The 22,033-nt window shown below is 37.2% G+C and overlaps 1 protein-coding gene across 1 annotated transcript; it reads left to right on the top strand.

Moving 5' to 3' along the window:
• The first annotated feature begins 10,812 nt into the window (after positions 1–10,812).
• On the top strand, positions 10,813–19,266 carry FGF20 (fibroblast growth factor 20). Its single transcript, XM_007174030.2, has 3 exons — positions 10,813–11,098; positions 16,510–16,613; positions 18,704–19,266. Exons 1-3 carry the CDS (start codon positions 10,813–10,815, stop codon positions 18,947–18,949), a joined length of 636 nt encoding a protein of 211 aa, XP_007174092.1. The 3' UTR covers positions 18,950–19,266.
• The last annotated feature ends 2,767 nt before the right edge of the window (positions 19,267–22,033 follow it).

Raw genomic sequence — 22,033 nt, 5'->3', positions numbered from 1 at the left:
CATATTTGTTTTTCCAAAGACTTGGAGTTAAGGAATCATCTCAGGTCTAGATGGGTGCAACTGACTAACCAAGACCAGGTGGAGACTATTCTTGAGCTGAGCCTGCAGCTACCTAGTTAAAAAGTGTTGCATTAAAAACTGACACCCAGGAGGGACCAACTTCATCTGATATTGACAGGTAATTAGGTCTTGCTTTATGCTAATATTAATTTTTAGGTTTGATTGAAATATGTTATTTCAAATTTAAAACATAGCAATATAATACATCTAAACAATACTTGAATTTATTACATTTAAAACTCAGGGGTTTTGTTCACAGGAAGATGTTCACTTTAAGCCAAAGTAATAATCAAGTGGTTTTGGTTACTATGCAATATCTTTTTATGTTAGAATAAATCGGTTTGCCTCAAACACTAGAGACTGATCTAAAAGCAAAAAGTCTGAAAATAGGGGTGTTCATAAATTTCTTGGCAACTGAAGCATATCAAAGCTCTTGTGCTTTGAAAATGTTTGCCATTTTTTCAGGATCATGTCAAATCTTATGTTCGGGAACCTGTAAACCTCAGACCACCACATCAAGGGAAGTAAAGCGAACCTTTCACTTGATGACAAGACTTTATAGAATACCACTAAACGAGTTCCTCTAACATCGTCATGCAGGTGCAGGGGGCTCCTTGAACAAATTATTCAAGAATAAGGAGGTCTGTTCCTTCATCCTTCCAGTGTTATACAAGGAAACCATGTTTGATTAGAATTTTATTGTGTGTAGCATTTGTGTCAGGGCATATGCTTTGATCAAAATCTATGTAATGGAGGCTTGTGTTCTATGATATCCAGAATTAATCATTGTACTCTTGGCTATGGTTAAATATAATAATTACACTGACTTACTTATTAAACACCTATGTGCCTGTGAAGAGTTCATCCCTAAAATGAATTTTAAATAAAGAGGAACATCAAACAGTGGTGAAACCCATATATGAAACTCAAGGTCATTATCCAAACTACGTGCTTTCTCAGACTGATAATGAATCAAATAAAGGAGGAAGAGCTAAAAGTTGAACTAAGAGAGTAATTCATCATCTTAAGTCTCTTAAAAGTGGAAACAAATAAGAAATGAATTTCAGAACATAGGATAAATGTTCCTTTTTTTTAAAATTTCCAGTCTGTAGATTAAAATTAAATTTCCTTCTGATCTTTCTCTGATAATTACGTATGACTGCTATACCATCCAACTGGAAGAGACCACCAGGCAGTTAGAGATGTGAAACCCGAGAGAGGTCTTAAAGGTGGTAATACCACTATGCAGCTTTGTACTGAAATTTAGTTGAGTTTTAAATGTGATATTAGTAAAAACGAAGATACTTTGAAAGACAGTTTATGTATACTATAAGTGGATTATGTTAGAGTCAAAAATTATAAATTATGTAGCATTTACATAATAATGGGAGCTTGCAGATACATCTAGAGAAATACTGTGCTGTGTTTGAGAACTTCAGAAGTTGGAACCTCATGTACATAAAATATCTTTATCTACATATTTGTTTTGCTAAAATATCAGTATTTGAGTCTCATAATTAGAACCATCCTTATCTTCTTTAAATCTCTAGCTTTAAGGGATGAAGAATTTAAGTAATTTGAAGAAATAGGTTTGTGAAAATCAGTCTATAAAGCAAAGTTACTGAATTCTGTTTTCCAATTAAATTTTGCCTTGATATTTGAATAGAGGATCATAAAAATGTTAGGTTGAATGGGGCCATGGAGATAATCTAATCCAAGACCTGTGTTTTAGAGGAGGAACGTCCAGATCTGAATTCTGTCTGCTTCCCCTTCCTAACAGGACTCTGCTTAGATACAAATTTTCCTAAATATTTCTCCTGTTCCAAGGATGGTTTAATCTACCCCGCTACCTGCTTTCGACAAAATGCCTTGAACTTCCCCATCTTAGCACCACCATTATCACGTTCTCCTCTACTTGTTTGTATCAGCCAATTAGACAGTAAGTGGCAGAAAGATGGAGATGGTATTTTGCCATTTAACAAACACAGACGGTACTGGTTATATAGTAAGAACTTATGTATTTTTTGAATGAAAGGCAAATATTTGTTTTTCTAAAATTACCTACAATTCATGCAAATTTAACATGAATAGAAATTCTTTGGGATACTAAAGATATGAATTAAATTGTTCAAAATTCAGAAACCCAGGTCAAGAAACTACTAGGTTAAAATGATTGAAAAATACATTTCAATTGTAACAGCTCATTAGAGATAGTTACAATTTATTATATTGATAACTTTGAGGAACTCATAGTGGGTCTGCATTTACTGAAGTCAATCATAAAAGACTGCTGTCTGAACCTTTCACCTCTTATTTTAAAAAATCTACATAAAGGTTATTTGCTGTTGCAATTGTGTCTTTTTTGTTGTATATTCTGGTACATGCAGTTTTATGGGTCATGCAATTCTCAGAGAAGAACTCTTCTTTTTATTGGTTTTGTGTGACAGCAGACTACTCCGAATCCAGTTCCTTGCTGTTTCATTCACTTGACTCAGCTCCTTGTCCTTGAACTCATTTCACAGTTTCATTGCCAGCTAGAAACTTATAGCCTTGTTCGCAGGAACAGCTTCAGTCAAATATATTCAGCGTCAGCACTTTCGTGGTGTCCTGACAGTCCCACAGTATCTACTGAGCTGCATTTTAATCCCCATCAAGATTACTGACATTTTCACAACTTTCCCTGGATTTTTTTCTTTGCCAAGGACCTCCTCATAACGGTGCTGTTTTTCTGTTTTCACTTTTGGAAGTGAGACTCACATGAGGAATTTACCAACAGCATGACTAGAAGTTGGAGAAGTGAAACTTGGCAGAATTCCTTCCTCTCTATCAAGGTCCCTTTTGGCCTTATCAAGGGTCTGGCAGCAAATGTGCCTACATTGTCCCCTAGTGGCTGACCCCATGAGAGACCCACAGCCCCTGTACCCCTGTGGCTGACTGCCCTTTCTCTCAGAGCTTGGCTTGTATGCCCAGGGGTGATTTTTCAAGATGAAAGATATTTGTACTAGTGTGCATGTGTTTACTAATAGTCAAATTAGGGAATTCCCTGGCGGTCCAGTGGTTAGGGCTCTGCTTCCACTGCAGGGGGCACGGGTTCGATCCCTGGTGGCAGAACTAAGATCCTGCATGCCGCACAGCGAGGCCAAAAAAAAAAAAAAAGTCAAATTAAATTTTACATATTTGAATAAACATTCTATGACTTAGAACCATTCTTAGGGGAAACAAAAAGATGAATAGAAACATCAAAGCAAGTACTTCAGGTTTCTGAAAAAGTTTTACAGTGTCTATCAATCAACCAACAGATATTTATCAAGTATAAAAAGTATGCCAGGCACTGTTGTAGGCACTTGTTATACACTCATGAACAAAACAAAGATCCCTGCCGGCACGGAGAATACGAATAGTGTGAGGACAGCACTAATGATCGTATTTCTCCTCAGGATCACATTCAAGCCAGGCTATTTGTAAACGTGAGGCATTTCAATAACTGTACTATTATGAACTGTGTCCTTAACATCCAGCAATGCAGCTGATGTCTGTCTTATCTTCTCTGACCTGCCTTCAGGGCAAGCTGCAGGCGACCGCAACGTGTCACTCACATGGCTGTACTACTTCCAGTCACACCTCGCCATGCAGATGCGTTAGTCTGCTCCGTATACGATTTTCTCACTCCAGGGTGACTGTTATGGAGAGATAGGTATGTCTTCCTAAACCGTGTGCCAACGTGTAAGCAGTGCCCCACCAGTCTTCCCTCCGGTCCGCTTCTCCCAGTGCTGCCCCCTCGGGGGTGAAGACGCATCCCCTCCCTTCAGCACCCCTTGGCGAAAGGCCCCCTGAGCAGGTGTCGCCTGGGGCCAAGCTCCGGTTCCCATCAACAGGCCTAGTTATCTCAGGCTTCTAATTACGGGAGAAAAATGGGTAAATAAGGCTTTAGTTACTCTTATCACATTACGGTGCTTAAAAGCCACGAAATTTCAAGGTAATTTAATAAATTACCTTTTCATTTTCTAACTTTTAAAGGAAATACAATTCATCCACATTATTGATGTTGTGAAAGATGAAGCACTTGTATCTCCATTCTTGTAATGGTGTCTTTTATTTCTAACTAATTCTAAGGATAGACAATGAACAAATTCATTAAGTGTTTAAATCTATTGACTCCCTAAATTTTATAAATAGATTCTTTTAATATTTGGAAGAGTGTCATTAAAAAAAATCAGATGGCAATTCTATACTCTCCAAAAATGCAATTTATTTTAATATTGATGATTTAATTTTTAGTTATTTTAATAAAATATGCTTTTAGTGTTTATCTGGCATTATGTTTCAGTAGGATGAAGCACGTTTAACTTAAATACTCTTTCTTTACTTTGAAAATGGAGAAATGAAAAACAAAGAGGTTTAGTGGCATCTGTGGATATTCATAGTAAGGAGGCAATAAAGCAATGAAAAAAATACCAACCGTAACTTTTTCCAAATCCACTATTCAGTTGCTGATTCTGGGAGTAACCAAATAAAATATTGTGTACGAGCAATGACATCAGTTTGAACCACAGTTTTTAAAAAGGTATATACTTCAGTTTCTCTAGAGAATCAGCTTTTATTACTATTTGGGTATTGGCAGCATTATTTGGTGGGAACAGCATTGGAAATGGATGTGAAATATTTTAATTAAAATTATGATTTTTCTATCAACTAGGTGACATTTCTCTGAGAGCCATCTTCCTCATTTGTAAAATGAAGATGTTTGGTTGAGGTAACTTGGCAAATTTCTTCCAAGTGATGAAAAATATAAAGTACTTTCACATTATAATGTTATGGTACATTCAGATGATGGTAGATGACCTTATGAAAGACAAATAAATGATGTATAGTCAGCCAGATGCTGTAGCTACTTCCAAAAGAACTTGTTTTAGAAGTATATTTCTTTCAGATCCATCTCAAAGTACTGTTAGTTAAAACTTTCATTGCAGGAAGCATTTTTCTGTGCTCCAAATAAGGCCACTATTAGATTCAATGATGTGTAAATCCCATAAGTCATCTTTCTTTGTTTGCAACTTAGAGCAGAACATGGAATTTTAAGTGGCCCCAAACACAGGGAAAATAGATACTGATTATCGTCATTCAAATAATCATTTAGATGTTGTAGAACTAACGGATTTTCATATGCATTTATCCATATAATTCCTATAATATCAATAGTTCTGCAAGTTACATACAACATTCTTTAACCCAATTTTATAGAGGAAAAACTGAGTTCCAGGGAGGTAATGTAATTTTCCCAGGGTCTCATAACTGTCGAGTGGAAATATCTTGCCTGTATCTAGTGAGGTGGATAGGAAAGAAAAAAAGTACAAGGCAAAAATTAAACTATGTTGTTTATTAATCTTGTCGCTCTCTGTGGGTAAAGTGAGAAGTGGGGCTGGATTACAGTAGTTGACATTCCTGGAACTAAGGAGAAAATAACAAAGATGTTCAATTTGTGTTAAATTTTCATTCTGCCTGAATTTGGTCCCCCAAATTATGTGACTTCATGGTCAATTAATATTCCTTTTTTCACGTGTGTTTAATACTATCCACAGAAAATATCCAACCTGTTCTGGTCAAGGTTTGAGATTTTGTGCAGACTGAGGCCCTTCTATGCAAATAGTTCAAATTCAGGAATTCTGATTTATCTCGATTACTTTACATAATAGCTGTTGAATTTAGATATTCTCTCCTATAACTAAAGTGCTTCTAATATTTAAGTTGTGAACTTTCAAAATTTACCCTAAAAACTTTAATTTTGATATAATTTCATTCTTACAGAAAACTTACAAGAATACTACAAAGAACTCCACATACCCTATACTCACTCTCTTCAGTTAACATTTCACTCCCCTGTTTTATCATCTATTCCTTCTTTTTCTGTATATACTCATATATACATTTTTCCTGAACCATTTGAGAATAATTTTGCAGACATCATGTCTCTTTATCCATAAAGTTTTATTTTGTATTTCCTAATACTTTTCTTTATATATTCACAGTAAAATTGTCAAAATTAGGAAAGTTAACATAGATACAATACTATTAATTAATTCACTATCCATATTAAAATTTCCCCATTGTTTCAATAAAGTCTCTGTTTGTTTTTCTGGTTCAGGCTCCATATCAGGATCATCATCACATTTAGGTTTCATGTCTCTTTAGTTTCCTTTAATCTGCAACAGTTCCTCAACCTTTCTTTGTCTTTCCTGATTTTGACATTTTAGAGGCGTATAGGCCAGTTGTTTTGTAGACTGTCTCTTATTTGGGGTTTAGCTGATGTCTCTTCATGACTAGATTCAGGATGCATTTTTGACAGTGACATCAAATAAGTGACATCATATCCTTCCTAGAGTGTCACGAGGTATATGCTGTTGGTTTGTCCCATTATTGTTGTTTACTTTCATTATGTGGTTAAGATAGTATTTACTAGATTAATCCACTATGAAGTCATTATTTTCTTTTTGTGATCAAGAAACAATTTGTGAGGGGATATTTGAGACTATGTAAACAGCCTCTTCTTCATCAAACTTATAATACACTAGTCTAACCCCACACACTGAGAAAAATAATCTTTGTAACTTAAATTCAGTATCTATGTATATTTTTATCTTTAGACCTTGATTATACAGTAAAAGAACTGTATTTGAAAGTTACATAGTTTTTAAAAAAATATTATCATTCCCTTCTGTGTGGTTATGTTATTCACTTGAATTTAGTTAGGTTCATTTGTTCCTGGTTTTATTCCACCCCCTCCTCCTATTCTTATTTATTTGACTTAAAAAGATCTAGAACGTTAACATTTCTCTAAAAGTCCAAACTCTATAAAAAGTTCTCAAAGACATGTCATTTCCCATCTCTTATACTCCATTCACATTCAACTCAGGTAAACAATTAATAGCATAACCGATTTCATTAGTTTCTGATTTATCCATCCTGTGTTTATTTTGGGGGGAAAAAAGCATATATAAAAGTTTCTTACTTTCTTTCTTTCTTACAGAAAAGATAGCATGCTATGTGTAAAGCGTGCTAAAACTTTGCTCTTTTCAACTAATAGTATTTTCTGGAAATACTCCATGCTAATTTATAGAGATCTAACTCATTCTTTTTTTCCAGCTATGTAATGCTCCATTGTGTGAGTATACATAATTTATTCATTCAGTTTCCCATGTGTGGAAATTTATGTTGCTGCCAATAATTTGTAATTACAAATAATAGATAATGTTGGGCAATGTACTTTTATTTTATTGAATGTATAAGTCATGACTTTTAAATCAGCTTTTTTTCTTTTTCTCAAGTTATACACATGTAGAAGTAACCACAGGCATTAACTCCTTTTTCATGTGCAAAAACAAAGATTCATAAGACTATGCTTGCTGAAAATCTATATAGGAATTATATAGCCTGGAAAACTGTAACTACGTTTTGTGGAAGTAGAAATTGTACCACATATTTGTATAACAGCAAGGCAAGTGTGGTCTCTAGGAAGTATAGGTAAAGTTGATTAGATTGCAATGTATACTTAAAAGCTGAATAATGCACTCTTGTAAAACACTCTTCAAAATTATTTAACTTCCCATGATATCATCACAGCATGTGCAAAAAAAATCTTTAGTGTTATCTTTTCCTGTCACGTGACTAGTGCAAACAAAAGAAATCCTTATCTTTTTGTTTCTATTCTGGCCCTTTATAAAATGGCATTAAGCACCATTCAAAACTTACATAGCAAAGGTTTGGTTTGAGGAAAAAAGATTTATTTTGTATTTCAATCAAATTATACTTGATAAATTATAAAGCAAAAATTTTCCCACCAACTGAAGGTTTCTAGCATTTTACATGTATAGAAAACTTTATAGTTTTAAAACCACTCTCCTAGATATTTTTACATTGAAGTCTCATAGCAACCCTTGGCATAGAGAACTAGGCAGGAGTTATATTGTACTTAATTTACAAAAGAGGAAACAGAGGCATTTAGAGAGTTTGAGAAAATTTCCTTGGGATGTAAGACTCTGGACTAAACATTGAACTAGAATCCAGGACATTTTTTTTTTTCTTTATAAAGTGGATTGTGCCTATTTCGTAGCATTATTGTGGTGATCAAATAAGGCAATGGACTTGAAAATGTTAAAGCTGTACAGAGATAGTAGTTTTATTATTAAAAGTTTGAGGCTTTGGTGACTATGGGTAAAATTTCTCTGTATTTCACTCTTTTGTATATATATGTATAAACACACACACATATATATCTATACATATATATGTAACCCAAGAGACTTAAACAGACTGAGAGATATGACTCACACAGCAGGACTTAAACTGTTTGTGTGGGGAAATATTTTATAGACTGAACTAGCGCCTCTAGGAGCAAGTGACGGTGCTATATACCCATTGCGGAATAATTAACAGCATTATATATTGTACAGAAGTTAGACCTTGAAACAAAGCTCATTAAAAGGTACTTGATCTTAGTTTTAAACCTTTAAGTATCTTCTTTAAAAGTGATCAGTGTATGTACTGGCTACTTTAGTTTTCCCGCTATGAGATTCACACAACTTTGATCTAACTTTCTTTGATTTAACACTGCAATTAAGAAGATTTGGTTCAAAGTAAAAGCTCATTGGTTGATGTTTTCCACTGATGTGATAATGTTTACACAGATGTGCTTTGAAATCTTGATTATGGTGGATTTAGGGGTCCTACCACAAGACAGATTGCTGTTATTTGAAAGGTGAAATAATATGACACTTACCTGGTACAACCTTTAAAACAGACGTAGCTGAGTACATTTCTAAAGTGATTTATCTGTTTATTATTTTTAGCCAGTGTTTTTGTTTTATTTCATATCTATCAACAGTAAATCACTTGCTTTAAGGACTCTTGTATAACTTGGTTGCACAAGGGTCAGTACTTAGGACCGTAGTGATGAAAAGGTGTAACTTTACCTACTTTAAAGCACCTGCCAATTAATTAGCAAAAATCCCTTCAGAGCAAATAAAATAAAGCAGTCCCATCCATCTGCACTCCCAAGTTTAGGCCTTTGCTAAACAGACCATGAAACAGGACTGCAAAAGTAATCTTTAGTGATTCCCTAAAACTCTTTGCTCAGGGGAAGCATAAAAATCTGCCAAATGATTTTCAACTCTTCTGCCACTGAAAAATTTTAACTTAAAGATCTTAAATTTAACTAGTGGTACAAAACCGAAGTTTTAAGTTTTAAATGGATGTGTATCCAGCTCCTTCACCTCAATGACTTTTGATTTCACAAATATGCATGGGCAGTCCCACATTTTACCAGCGACTTTTTGTGTCTCAAAAACACATCAAGAATCAACACCGTTCTCCATTTAGTTGTTTTTATAATTCAAATGTGAACAACCCCAAAAATCTAGTCTTAAAGAAAATGCAACTAAGAACAGGCAAGTGCTCTTAGATTGGATAATGGCCCCCGACCCACTCATCATTTGTGACACTATTACAGATACTCATTTTCTATTCGTGGCAAATATAAGAATGTTAACCATCTCTTTTCAGCCTACTTGTGTTTACTCTTAATCCCTAGATTCATAATTATATTACGTTATTATATGAAGTTGATTAAAAGTTCACAAACTTAGCACATAACTTTAAATTTCCATATAGATATAAGGCAATCTTGGTTGTATCTTGTGCTATCTGAGTAAAGATAAACATTAAAGAGAACCCGGGAAGGGGGAGGGGGTGTTCCTAACCTAACCTTGATTATGTAAAGAAAATCCCCCATCTAAATGATAAAAGAAAAGAGTAATGCTTGTACATTTTATTAGTGTTTTAAAATTAGTGAGTTAAACTGTCAAAGCTTTGATTTTCCTTTCATGTGTGTCTGGGCAGGTCTAAGCCTCAGGTAACGCCCTTTTTCCTTCTCCCTCTCTTACCTTTCTTTGCACCTGTCCACTGTAGGCTCCCAGCAGCTCCCAAGGAGTCCAATTCTCCTCTTCTCTCCTTTTCCTCCTCTTACCCATCCCCTCCTCCCCGCCCCCGCTCCCAGTTCCCTCCCTTCCCCCCTTCCCTTCTTCAATATACCTGCCAAGCTGGGCTCCTTTTAGCAGCGATCTATCACTGCAAAGGAGCTCACATCAAAGGCAATCGCACGGCCGCAGCCGAACAGCATCACGGTTGTTCCAAAGACAACCCCAAAGAGCGGCCTTGACTGCGCCTCCCCGAAGTTGCTGGCCAGCTTTGGCCAAGTGCGGGAATGATTTTCGCGACTGCATGGATAGAGAGCCGTCAAGGGCCCCTTCTGGTCACTTCCGAAGAGCAAAAACGTGAGAGGAGGCCGGTTTAAGATTTCAAACAGAACCTCCCCAGCGAGCATGAAAGGACTTGATTAGCATATGTCAAGAGGACCAGCATATATACTGTGTGTATGTACACAGGACTCTGATCTGATCCGTTTGCGGAGTCGGAGCCCCAGGCCCAGCCCCAGTATTGGCAGCGGCAGCTATAGATGTTTCTGCAAAGCAGCAACCGGCTCCCACCGACCCCAGGAGAGAAGATCGCTCCAAGACAGTGAAAGCCTCCCTGCCTCCAGTGCAAAGTTCATCCAGCGACCTCACGGGACTAACCGGGCCTTAGCTTTTTTGCGCTTGTTTGGCTATAATTTTTCTCCATTCACCTCCCCATCCCTGCTCCGTTTTTTTGATTGGGGGTCTTTTGTTTTCCGGATCCTCCGCCTCTCCCTCCGGCCGCCCCATGGCTCCCTTAGCCGAGGTCGGGGGCTTCCTGGGCGGCCTGGAGGGCTTGGGCCAGCAGGTGGGCTCGCACTTCCTGCTGCCTCCTGCCGGGGAGCGGCCGCCTCTGCTGGGCGAGCGCCGGGGCGCGGCGGAGCTGGGCGCCCGCGGCGGGCCCGGGGCTGCGGAGCTGGCGCACCTGCACGGCATCCTGCGCCGCCGGCAGCTCTACTGCCGCACCGGCTTCCACCTGCAGATCCTGCCCGACGGCAGCGTGCAGGGCACCAGGCAGGACCACAGCCTCTTCGGTACGTACCGGCACCCCGCCTCCCGCGCTCCCCTGCTCCCCCTCTTGCGTCTCCCTCCTCGTCCGCGGAGGGAGTCGGGGCTGCGCGGGGCCGGGAGCCCCCGGAACCCTTCCAGTGCGAGGTGCTGGCCGGGGCTGCTGGGCGGCCAGCGCAGGCATCGGAGGACGTTCCCCGCCCGCGGGCCGCCGCGGTTGCCGGGCTGCTGCAGACGCTGAGGGCGGGAGGAGAAAGGGGGCGCCCCGCCCGCACCTGGCTGCCCGGCCCTTCCTGCTGCCTGGGACACCGCGCCCTGGAACCAGAGCCACATCCTTCCCGCACTCCTTACCGCGCGGGCAGTGTTTTTGTTTTTGTTTTCAAAATCCCTATTATTTTCTCCTACTTCCTCTCATATTTGCCCTTAACAAAAGTTAACAACCGGAAGCCTTCCGCTTCTTTAAACCTGCCCTGCAGCTGTGCAGTTGATGAGCTTTCCATGGCTACTGCTCAAAGGGTAGCTCTAACACAGGATGCGAGCTTTTACGTGTCTACCTAGAGAACCATAAATGTTCACCTGAAAAGGTAACAGATTAACTTGCCGTGGGCACCATCGCTACTGTCAGGCCCACCTGCCTGCAGTTCTCAGCGCTCTTAAAGTTTGGTGAGGGGGGAAAAAAAAAAAAGCTTATCCGACTACTGAGCATGCCCAGTCCTTCAGCCAAGATCCTCTATAGAAATTGTGAAATCTGAAAGCAAAGATCTTGGTATTGACCTTAGGTAAGGGGAAGTGGGGAAGCGAAAGAAGATATGGGTGGGAACACAAAGGGACGTATTTCAGAATACCTCCAACAGTGCCTGGGAGCAGAAGGGCTTAAAAGAAAGAAACAAAAACAAAAAACCCCGAATGATTGTTAAGGCAGATTGTTAAGACACTAGATTGGGAAACCATAAGGTCTCGATTGTTAATCACCCCCTAACTAGCTGTGTGACCAACACGTGCCCTCACCGGTCTGAGCCTTAGTTTTCTTGTCTGTACAATGATGAGGTTAAATCAGGTGATTCTCTCAAGATGCTCTCCTGTTCTAACAGCCCAGAATCTTTCCTCCGCTGTGGAAGTTTTCATCATATTAGAGTTAACTGGCTAGCCCTCTCAAAGGATTTTGATCATCAAACTTGGGACTTCATTAGAGAGAATCAGTGTATTTCATTTTAAAGATACCATCTACCTGTCAGCAGCAATGTGAAAGGGCCTAACATAGTGTCAGTTTTCCTTTTCTTTCCTAAGCACTGGAATTCTTTGAGAATCTCTTCTCTGAAGGGCCCTCTCTTATCCTCACCCCTGTTCTTATTTGGCTTTCTTTTTTTTTGACTTGTAGTCCTCATTAAAACTTTGGGGAAGTGTAAATCTCAGTTTGAGGGGCATTTGTAACTCTAGATGTAGAAATGAGCATGTGGTGGTCATTTGGTAGCACTTAAAGGCTTAGAAAATTAACTTTTTAAAACCCACATGTTTGCAGCTTCCACTGATCTCTTCCAAATTCCCATTGACTATGGGTCCAGAGTGTCATGACCTAGTGGCCCACCTTGGGGTCACTTTCCGAAAGTAGTTTCTAAATTGAGGAGGCTGAGATTCTGAGTCTAAAGAACTTTGTGACACCAGGTGGCTCAGTTCCCTTGCCTGTAAGAATTACTGCGTTACAGAAAAACCCTCCAGCTACCAGAAAGATTTAGAAATGAACGCAAATGTGATAATGCCTATAAGTAGAGCAGGTAGAAGTTAAGCTTAGGTAATATTCAGACATCTCCCCACCCCCTCACCGGGATACATAGCATAAGCTTGGAAATTCTACTTTTAAGACCCTTATAATTCAACCGTAATCTCTCCAATGTCAAGAGTTGCTTCTTCCACTTTGTGTCTCTTTATAAGACTGACTCTATGGGAAGAGATTAGTAAATATTTATAGACTTGATAACATTCATTAAACTGGTATTTTATTTCATTCCTTAATAAATGTTGCATATCAGAATAACCATCTTAGTAGAATTTTTTTTGGCTAAAATTTTGTATACTTATTTAGTAATTGGAAAAATATGACTTGGACTGATGTTTGTGATGGTTTAAGCCACTCTATGGTGCAAGGGTACCTATCAGAACAAAATATTTACTGTTACACAAAGGAAAGATAACCCAGATTAGCATGGTAGCTTAAAGGAGTAACAACCTCTAGGATGAATTAGAGTGCATCCTGGTGGCCTGTAATAGCTAAAACATCATAATTTATAACAAGAGAGTGCAGGTGAGAAGGAAGTATATATACAACATGTGTAATATTATAAGCTTCTCTCTCTATTTGCCTTCTCTTTTTAGTGCTTCAATTATTAACTATGAAATTATTTTTCTCTCTAAAAATTCATTTCTGTGTCATCAAAGTAAGAATTTTGAAAATGCTTAAGATGTGCTATTTGAGATGTTAAAGTAAATAACATTTTTGATAATTTATACTAATTTGGCTATGATTAAATAAAAAATTCAGAATACTGTGTTTTAAAATTTCAAAACCACATCAATAGAATATAAACGAAAAGGTCCCAGTAAGGTTTAAAAAATTTCCTATCTGAGTTAGCTCTGTATTTATAATAGAGTTTTCCTGCACAGTAGTACAGTAGGAAGATTTTACCTAATACGTAAACCTGGAATCATTACTTAAAAAAAAAAAAAGTTTAGCCTAAGATCAAACATATTCCTTTAAAGCCTTTTCTTTTATTCTCCCCTATTCTCCATAGATTTGTCTGATGTCGTTGCATTGTGGGTTGACTCACCTGTTTATTATGATTTTAAAAAAGGCTGGCTTTGAAAATGATACCCAAAAGACAAAGTACCTCCAAGTCTTTTTATGGGACACTAGGCATTAGAAAATCTATCTAAAATCTGCGATTACCTCTTAAGGAAAGCTTTTCATGTCTACTCTTTGTTAAGGAATTAGCTTAGTTGCCACCTCATATTATACATAAGAAAGACTTGTCAAATCTCATTTAAGAATCAAATGATTACAAATTACTGTGTGGTATACTATTTCTCCTTGTGGAGAAAAAAGGATCAGAATTTAAAAGTGTGGCTAAAATCTTTAAGAGGAACATGAAAAACACATAACCTTTTTCCCATCAGCCCCTATGAGCCATTGCAAAATTATTTCGACCTTGTTATATGTATACGAGGCTTTGGATGTCGTTTAATGAAGTTGAAGCTATTGAATATAATTATTCTAAGAATATATGTAATTTCTTGTCTTTCTACAATTACGTATTTTTTGACAACATAACGGCATATTTTAAGATGAGAATTAAAGTGTAAGTGGTTTACAATTTAGTTTTGCAAGAAAAATGGATACTTTATAAGATCTGTTTTATAATAGATTTATATGGAAATGACTCTTGTATTGTACTTGAAAACTAGTTCTATTATACAGTCTAATCAGTTAATCAGTTCCTGTTCTTTGAAAGACAAGAGCATCTTAACGTAAATCAGATACTTAAAGAGAATTAAGTTACAAGTGAACTGCAGTACACTTCTCAGTTTGAATGTAACATTCATTACAACTTCAAGTAATTATACATTTGTAAGTATATCCTGGATGAAATTCCACTAATGTATCTTCTTCTACCAATCATGTTTTGGGCCTATATTTTTGTTTCTAACAGGAATCACTCACTAATGAGCTTGGCAGTACATTTAATTTTCCTTTACTTCCCACCTCTATAACAGTCATTATAATGGCTATCCTATGAGGTCTGCGTCTTCCTACTATATCTTACCTCCTCTCTGCCTTAGGCTCTCATACAGGGACAGGGACTCTTTCAAGCCACTTACAAGCAATTTAGCAGTACGATATTGTTGCTGTAAGATCCTTGTTAGCTCTAGTGCTCTACATGATCTCCTAATAGTTTGCAAGAGCTCATTTGAGCTCTTAAGAATCTATGTTTAGAGCTTAAGCATCCATGTTTCTGCCAAAGAGTGAATTAGGATCTGGACAGAATAGAGACCTCCATACATGCAAATAGCCAGATTTTGTACTTTCCTTCGGCCTTGGGAACGTCACGTGTCCAAACAAGAACTTGTATAATAAATCAAGAAATGACTTAAGATCAAGAGTCAGGCTAAATGGTACACATTTATACTGTTTGTAGAGCTTAAGAGGGAATGAAGGGGTGAAGGTAGAAAGCTATTGAGGAAGGCAGTTCCAAGCATAGAAAGTATGTCTATATACTTTTTCAGCAAAGAGTCTAAAGAGAAGAGCAAGACAAAGACATTAGTCCAAAGGTTAGTGTGTGCAGAGAAAAAGAATGATGCAGAGGGAAGCATTAATATTTTTTGTTGTTGTTGTTTTTGTTTAACCATGGTGTATTAAGAGTATTGAGTGGAGAGTTTTCGGTACTAATTTACCTATAGATAAATGAAAATAATTCTGGAAAGTTATCGAAAGCAAAATATACTTGCATGCTAAATTCTTGGTATTTGGCTATTACATTTCATGAATTATAAAGTCCTTTTACTTCTTTGAACCATAAAATTTATTTTTAAGGATCGTGGGACAGGAAACAGCATATTATATAATCTGTAAATTTTGAAACTACTGTCTTGTCCTCAAGAAGCACTATTTTGAAGTACAAACATTGGATTAGGGCTCAGAAGATGTGAGTTCAAGTATCTGTCCTATTAATTAGAAATATCATGTCTTTAAGCAAGCCTCAGTTTCTTTATATGTAAAATGGGATAATAATATCTTCTATGCTTATCTTAGGAGGTTGTTTTTGAGGACCAGATAGAAAGTATTGATAAAAGTAGAAGCCCTTTATAAACTACAAAATACTAATGCACCCATATAAGGTATACTGGCTGCTGCTAGAAAAAAATTTACTTGATTCATAGTAAGCAAAAAGAAAGCAGAACTATTAATAGAACATGGCTGTAGTTAATAGAATCAAGGAGGAGAATTATGAACACCTCTATTATGTACTAATTTTATGGTAATAATAGCTTCCATTTATTGGATGCCTAAATGTGTTAGTCTTTACCACTCTCCTGTAAGGAAGCAATTTCACCATTTTGTGTATGAGGAAATTGAAGTTCAAAGAAGACAAATGACTTACATAGACTAATCAGTAAGTTACTGAACTGGATTCAAACCCAGGTCAGTCTGTTTAAGGTTTTACACCCTTAACATTTTATCATGATGAACAATTTTTGTTTTTTTAGTTTTATTCATCTGTAAAATAGGAGGCTCATCAAAATGACAACTGTACATCACTTTTCAGTTTACAAAGGACTTCCACATACATCATTATATTTAGCAATTTGATCTACTGCTCTTTGGAAGATTTTCATTAGTCGTATGTTCTTTAATAAATGCAAATCATTATTTTGTTTATAAATTCAGGTATCCTGGAATTCATCAGTGTGGCAGTGGGACTGGTCAGTATTAGAGGTGTGGACAGTGGTCTTTACCTTGGAATGAATGACAAAGGAGAACTCTATGGATCAGTACGTATGTTTTAAAAAATTATTGTAATTCATTAAATAATGGCTATCCATTTTATAAGTAAAATAGCTACCGATTATGCATATCAGAAGAAATACATAAGTAACATACTTAAGTAGAAGTTAAAAATCTAGATCCTGATAAATTTCCATACACCTGGGCAGTAGTATAGCAACTCACTTTCATTTCTTTTTTTGTTTGTTTGTTTGGCTGCGTTGGGTCTTTGTTGCTGCGTGTGGGCTTTCTCTAGTTGCCGTAAGCAGGGGCCACTCTTCGTTGCGGTGCGTGGGCTCGTGGGCTCAATAGTTGTGGCTCGCGGGCTCTAGAGCGCAGGCTCAGTAGCTGTGGCACATGGGCTTAGTTGCTCTGCGGCATGTGGGATCTTCCTGGACCAGGGATCGAACCATTGTCCCCTGCCTTGGCAGGCGGATTCTTAACCACTGTGTCACCAGGGAAGTCCCCTCACTTTCATTTCTTAAACCCTAAACCTTTATTGCTTTTAGCTCACTAGTTTTTTTCTGCCCATTATCCTGGGACCAGAGACAGAAAAATGAGAGCATTTTCTTCTTGCCATGTTAGATTCTTTTCATCTCTACATTCATTTAATATAAATTTTCTCTACCTATTATTACCTTCGTAGATAAGTATACATCACTGACTTGCTGACCTTTGCAATATAGGAAATGAATGAATGAAATCTTAGGATATCTTAAGCAATAACAGAAAATGGCAACCACACTAGTTGGACCATATCTGCAGTCTTGATAATTACAGTAGCCATGCTCTTACTCAGAGTTGCATTGGGCAGTTTTTAACTTATCACTGGGGATAAGTGCACACATTTGTAGGTCTACTATAAATGTTTTAAATATGGAACTTACAGTAAACTTTTCAAGTTAACACTTCATCAGTGTAAGGTTTTTTTAAATTTTCTTTTCTTTCCTTTTTTTTTTTAATGACAAAGCAGCAAAAACAACACAAGAATTAGAGCAACAGGATAATATAAAACTCAACCTGCAGTACTATGTAGATCTTCCTCTTTCACTGTATCATTTTTTATTTGTTCGCAGTTGCTATATAATTGTAAGAAAATTGTTAAAGTGTAAATGTGGGCCACTCCCACCCATTCTCTCATGTGAAATCCCTTCTTAAAGTCGAAGTCTCTGTAGCTACTTCCAAAGATAATTTACTTTTATGATTTAGCAGATGACACTATCTGGTACCTTCTTTTTTCTTAAAATCTCAATTGAGACCACAATATACAGTTAGAATCTCAATATACACTGAGGAAAATCGGTTATCATATTTCAGTAAATGGTACTCCACTTAATATCTGTCCTTTTAAGGGCAACACTTGCCCTTTCCGGGCTTTCTGTCAGCTCAGAAGAAAGAGAAATAATGCATTGTGTAATATCCTAAGAGTAGAATTACAATTGAAAGAGAAAAACATGCACATAATCTTCCTTCTTCATGTATGTGTCAGATTAAAAAAGCAACTGTAGTCTACCCCTTGGGATAATATACAGTCCATCTTGAAAAGATAAGAAATCACTGGGCTTTTACTACATTTACCTAATAGTAATATCCAGATATAAGTTAATTGTGGGGATTATATCATCAAACAATAAATTCATAAAGGGAAGATATATGACTTGGAGTGATGATCTTGAGTTAGGAATTTGAATGTTAGCAAGGTCTTGAAACGTTTCAAGGTGGTAGTGGAGATTTGCTGTGTAGAACTTTGGCATCTAATGATGGAACAAGATAAACTACAGGCCTATTTGGCAGTGATGGTGATGGTAGGGAGGTCAAATGGAGCATGGGCAAGTTTAGAATATTTATTGTTTGAAAATAAAATTGAGAATTGACATTTAACTTAAAGTTCTGTAAACTAAACTGCTGGATGGAGTCACCTGGGAGAAAGAATTCCAGATAACATGAGAACTAAAACAGAACAAAGGAAAAACAATTTACCCTTTCTCCTTCTTTGACAAGGATATAGTTATAGGCAAAGAAATAGAGAGTTGAGACTTTTCTAAGGAAATTCTCTTAAAGATATCTTTTTCAATGGCAGTTATCTTCTCTCTTTTAGGAGAAACTGACTTCTGAATGCATCTTTAGGGAGCAATTTGAAGAGAACTGGTATAATACCTATTCATCCAACATATATAAACATGGAGACACTGGCCGTAGGTATTTTGTGGCACTTAACAAAGACGGAACTCCAAGAGATGGTGCCAGATCCAAAAGACACCAGAAATTTACACATTTCCTGCCTAGACCAGTGGATCCAGAAAGAGTTCCTGAACTGTACAAGGACCTACTAATGTACAGTTGAAGAGTGATAGTGTCTTTACTGAAGAACCAAACTACAACTATTCTTTCTTATTACAGTTCTCATCATAAAATAATAACCCAGGAAGACATTCAGAATGTTATGGAGTCTATTTCCCACTGGGAGACTGAATTTGGAAAGAACATTGAGAACAAACAAACAAAAAGTATCTTGACTTGAAGTAGATCAAGATCTTTCTTTACAAGTGGATTACGTTCCCTCGGGTACACTGGCTCTGTCCTCACTTGTAGATTGAAGCTGAAAATCTGTTAAACTGTGGGTAATGGGAACCCCACCTAGTTTGCTGCTGGTGCCTCACCTCTCTGGAGTATGTTTACTTTAAAAGTTACATTAAAAATAGATACTTCATGTTGAAGAGATGTATTGACATAGTTGGCCAAGATCATTGCTACATAAATTTTGAGAACCTTGTAGGATTTTGCAGGTTACGGCATTTTATGTAAAAAATTTGGATGAAACATGGACTATGAAACATGCCACACCAAGACGGAACATTTTTTTCAAAAGGATGGACCTATTTATACATTTTCAGTTTGCAAATATTTATTATATATATTTATTTATTAAAGAGTTTATTTTTTACTAGTATATGAAGATAATACAAGAGAAAAAAACAACAAAAATTTCTTTATCGTGCCATTACTTTGTTGTGATGTCTTGGGCTGTAAAGAAGACATCATTATTGCTACGCATTAAACATAGAATAAGATCTTGAATTTCTTTTTAAAAATAAAGTATAGCATAGATTATATTTTTTTGCAGTCAATTGCCTTCTAAATGTAACATTGGTTTCTTTGGCCTAGAAAAATGCTGTATCAATTTGTATTGAATTCAACACACATTCAAAAAGGGAATTAAACATTTTAATTTTTATGTTTTGGTTTCATTCCTTTTCAGGTGGAGTTATTCTACTTATATAACATATTTTTAAAGTGACAAAATTCTGAGTTCCTAGAGAAAAGCTTGATATTTAGAGAACTTCTAATGGTGAAAATTATTGGACATTATAAGCCATTTATGCTTACTTATCTTCTTGACTTAGTCTGGCAAAGCCCATTTCTTTTCACCCACTATGATCACAGAAAATGCGTCTTTGTGGTACCACCATTAATAATAGTAAGGCTCCATCTACCTGAGTGTGCTATCTTTTCCGTTATAGCTGCTATTTTGTCATTATTTCAATAAACAGTCATTAAGCCTACTATACAGAAGATACTGTTAGGCACTAAGGAAAATATGGCGATCAAGACAGAGGTGGGTCCTGCTTCATGGAGCTTAATGTCTAGTAGGGGAAACTAATGAACACTGTAACTGTGAATTGTGACGTGCTCTATGAGAAAAACAAGGTTCAGACACAGAAAAAAAGAGAGAATAAATTTAGATAGGGTGAGTCAGAGGCTTCTCTAAAGAGCTGACATTTCTTAAAGGATAAGGCTAAGAGGAGAATAAGAGCCTTAAAGGAAGAGGAAACAGTGAGTCTGGAGTCCCTAAGGTGAGAAAGAGCTTTGCGGCTGGAGCTGAGTGACCAGTTGGGAGAGTGGTACATATAAGTTTACAGAGCCACACAGATACAAATCCTGTAGGTTCTTAAAGACATTTCTGAGGTTTTTTTTGCTCCTACCCAGCAGTTGTCAATGTCACCACCCTCACATGTAGCAGTCATCGTTGGGAATGTGGTTACAATCATGGAAGCAGCTGTCACCAGTTAGAACCTGGAAGTCTTGGTGAAACACATTGCTGGGCTCCAGCCCCACAGTTTCTGATGTGTGGGTCTGGGGTGAGGCCTAAAAATTTACATTTTTAACAGGTTCCCAGGTAATATTGATGCAGTTGGTCTGGAGACCATACTTTAAGAACCACTAGTCTAGAGCAGTGTTTCTCACACTTTAATGTACATGCGAAATCACCTGGGGATCTTGTTAAAGGACAGATCTGTTAAACCAGGTCTCGGTTAGGGGGTGAAGAGCTGAACTTTTGCATTTCTAACAATGTCCCAGGTGATGCTTGAGATGGCCAGACCATGAACCACACTTTGAATGAAAGACTAACTGTTGCTTTAATGTTCTCTGGAGTTATTCCTATTAATTCATCCTCTCATTACTTGAATAAATTAATGGTAATGTGGAGGGTGAGGGTAGGGAGTTCAACAGATACCTTTAATAAAGCTACATGGGAATGTGTGCGTGGCTAGAGGAGTAGTGTGTGTACTTGCGTGCATGCAGGGTAAGAGGCAGAGAAATGGTTTAGCTCAAAACCTATTGGTTTAAATATAGAATAGCTAGCTAGTGGGAAGCAGCCGCATAGCACAGGGAGATCAGCTCGGTGCTTTGTGACCACCTAGAGGGGCGGGATAGGGAGGGTGGGAGGGAGATGTGAGAGGGAGGAGATATGGGGATATGTGTATATGTATAGCTGATTCACTTTGTTATAAAGCAGAAACTAACACACCATTGTAAAGCAATTATACTCCAATAAAGATGTTAAAAAAAACACAAAACCTATTCCTTTTATAAATGTAAAAAAAATAGTAAAAATGGTTTAGCAGGAATACTTTAATAATCTTCAGAATAAAATAATTCCCATTTATTTTTATTTGTCAATAAAAGTGCAAAACTAGTTTTGGTTCAGTGTTTGACACCTATATTAAAGCATGTGTGCCAAAGCCAACATTGTGCAAGTATTTCAAATCTTTTGCAAAATGTTGCTGGTGTCTAAATTTATAACTGTGGAGGAAATCATATAAATTTAAAGAGATAATACACTGATCAGAGATGGCCCACAATGAATATTGTTACTCAATCAAAATTTCTTCTTTGTTTTTAGATATAATAAGAATATAAATTTAACTTTTTTTAAAAATTGGGGTATAGTTGCTTTACAATGTTGTGTTAGTTTCTGCTGTACAATGAAGTGAATCAGCTATATGTGTACATATATGCCCTCCCTCCTGGACCTCCCTCCTCTGCCCCCATCCCACCCATCTAGGTCACCACAGAGCACCGAGCTGAGCTCCCTGTGCTATACTGCAGGTTCCCACTAGCTGTCTATTTTACACATGGTAGTGTA

The sequence above is a fragment of the Balaenoptera acutorostrata genome, chromosome 21 (assembly GCF_949987535.1).
Source record: "Balaenoptera acutorostrata chromosome 21, mBalAcu1.1, whole genome shotgun sequence".
NCBI classification, from domain to species: Eukaryota; Metazoa; Chordata; class Mammalia; order Artiodactyla; family Balaenopteridae; genus Balaenoptera; species Balaenoptera acutorostrata.
This window is presented reverse-complemented; position numbering and strand designations above follow the sequence as displayed.

What these genes read in the sequence shown, in the direction of transcription:
- FGF20 (XM_007174030.2), top strand. Translation starts at nt 10,813, where the DNA reads ATGGCTCCCTTAGCCGAGGTCGGGGGCTTCCTGGGCGGCCTGGAGGGC. An exon ending in GCAGGACCACAGCCTCTTCG is followed by an intron (nt 11,099 to 16,509) that starts GTACGTACCGGC and finishes TTATAAATTCAG; the next exon opens with GTATCCTGGAATTCATCAGT. An exon ending in AAGGAGAACTCTATGGATCA is followed by an intron (nt 16,614 to 18,703) that starts GTACGTATGTTT and finishes TCTCTCTTTTAG; the next exon opens with GAGAAACTGACTTCTGAATG.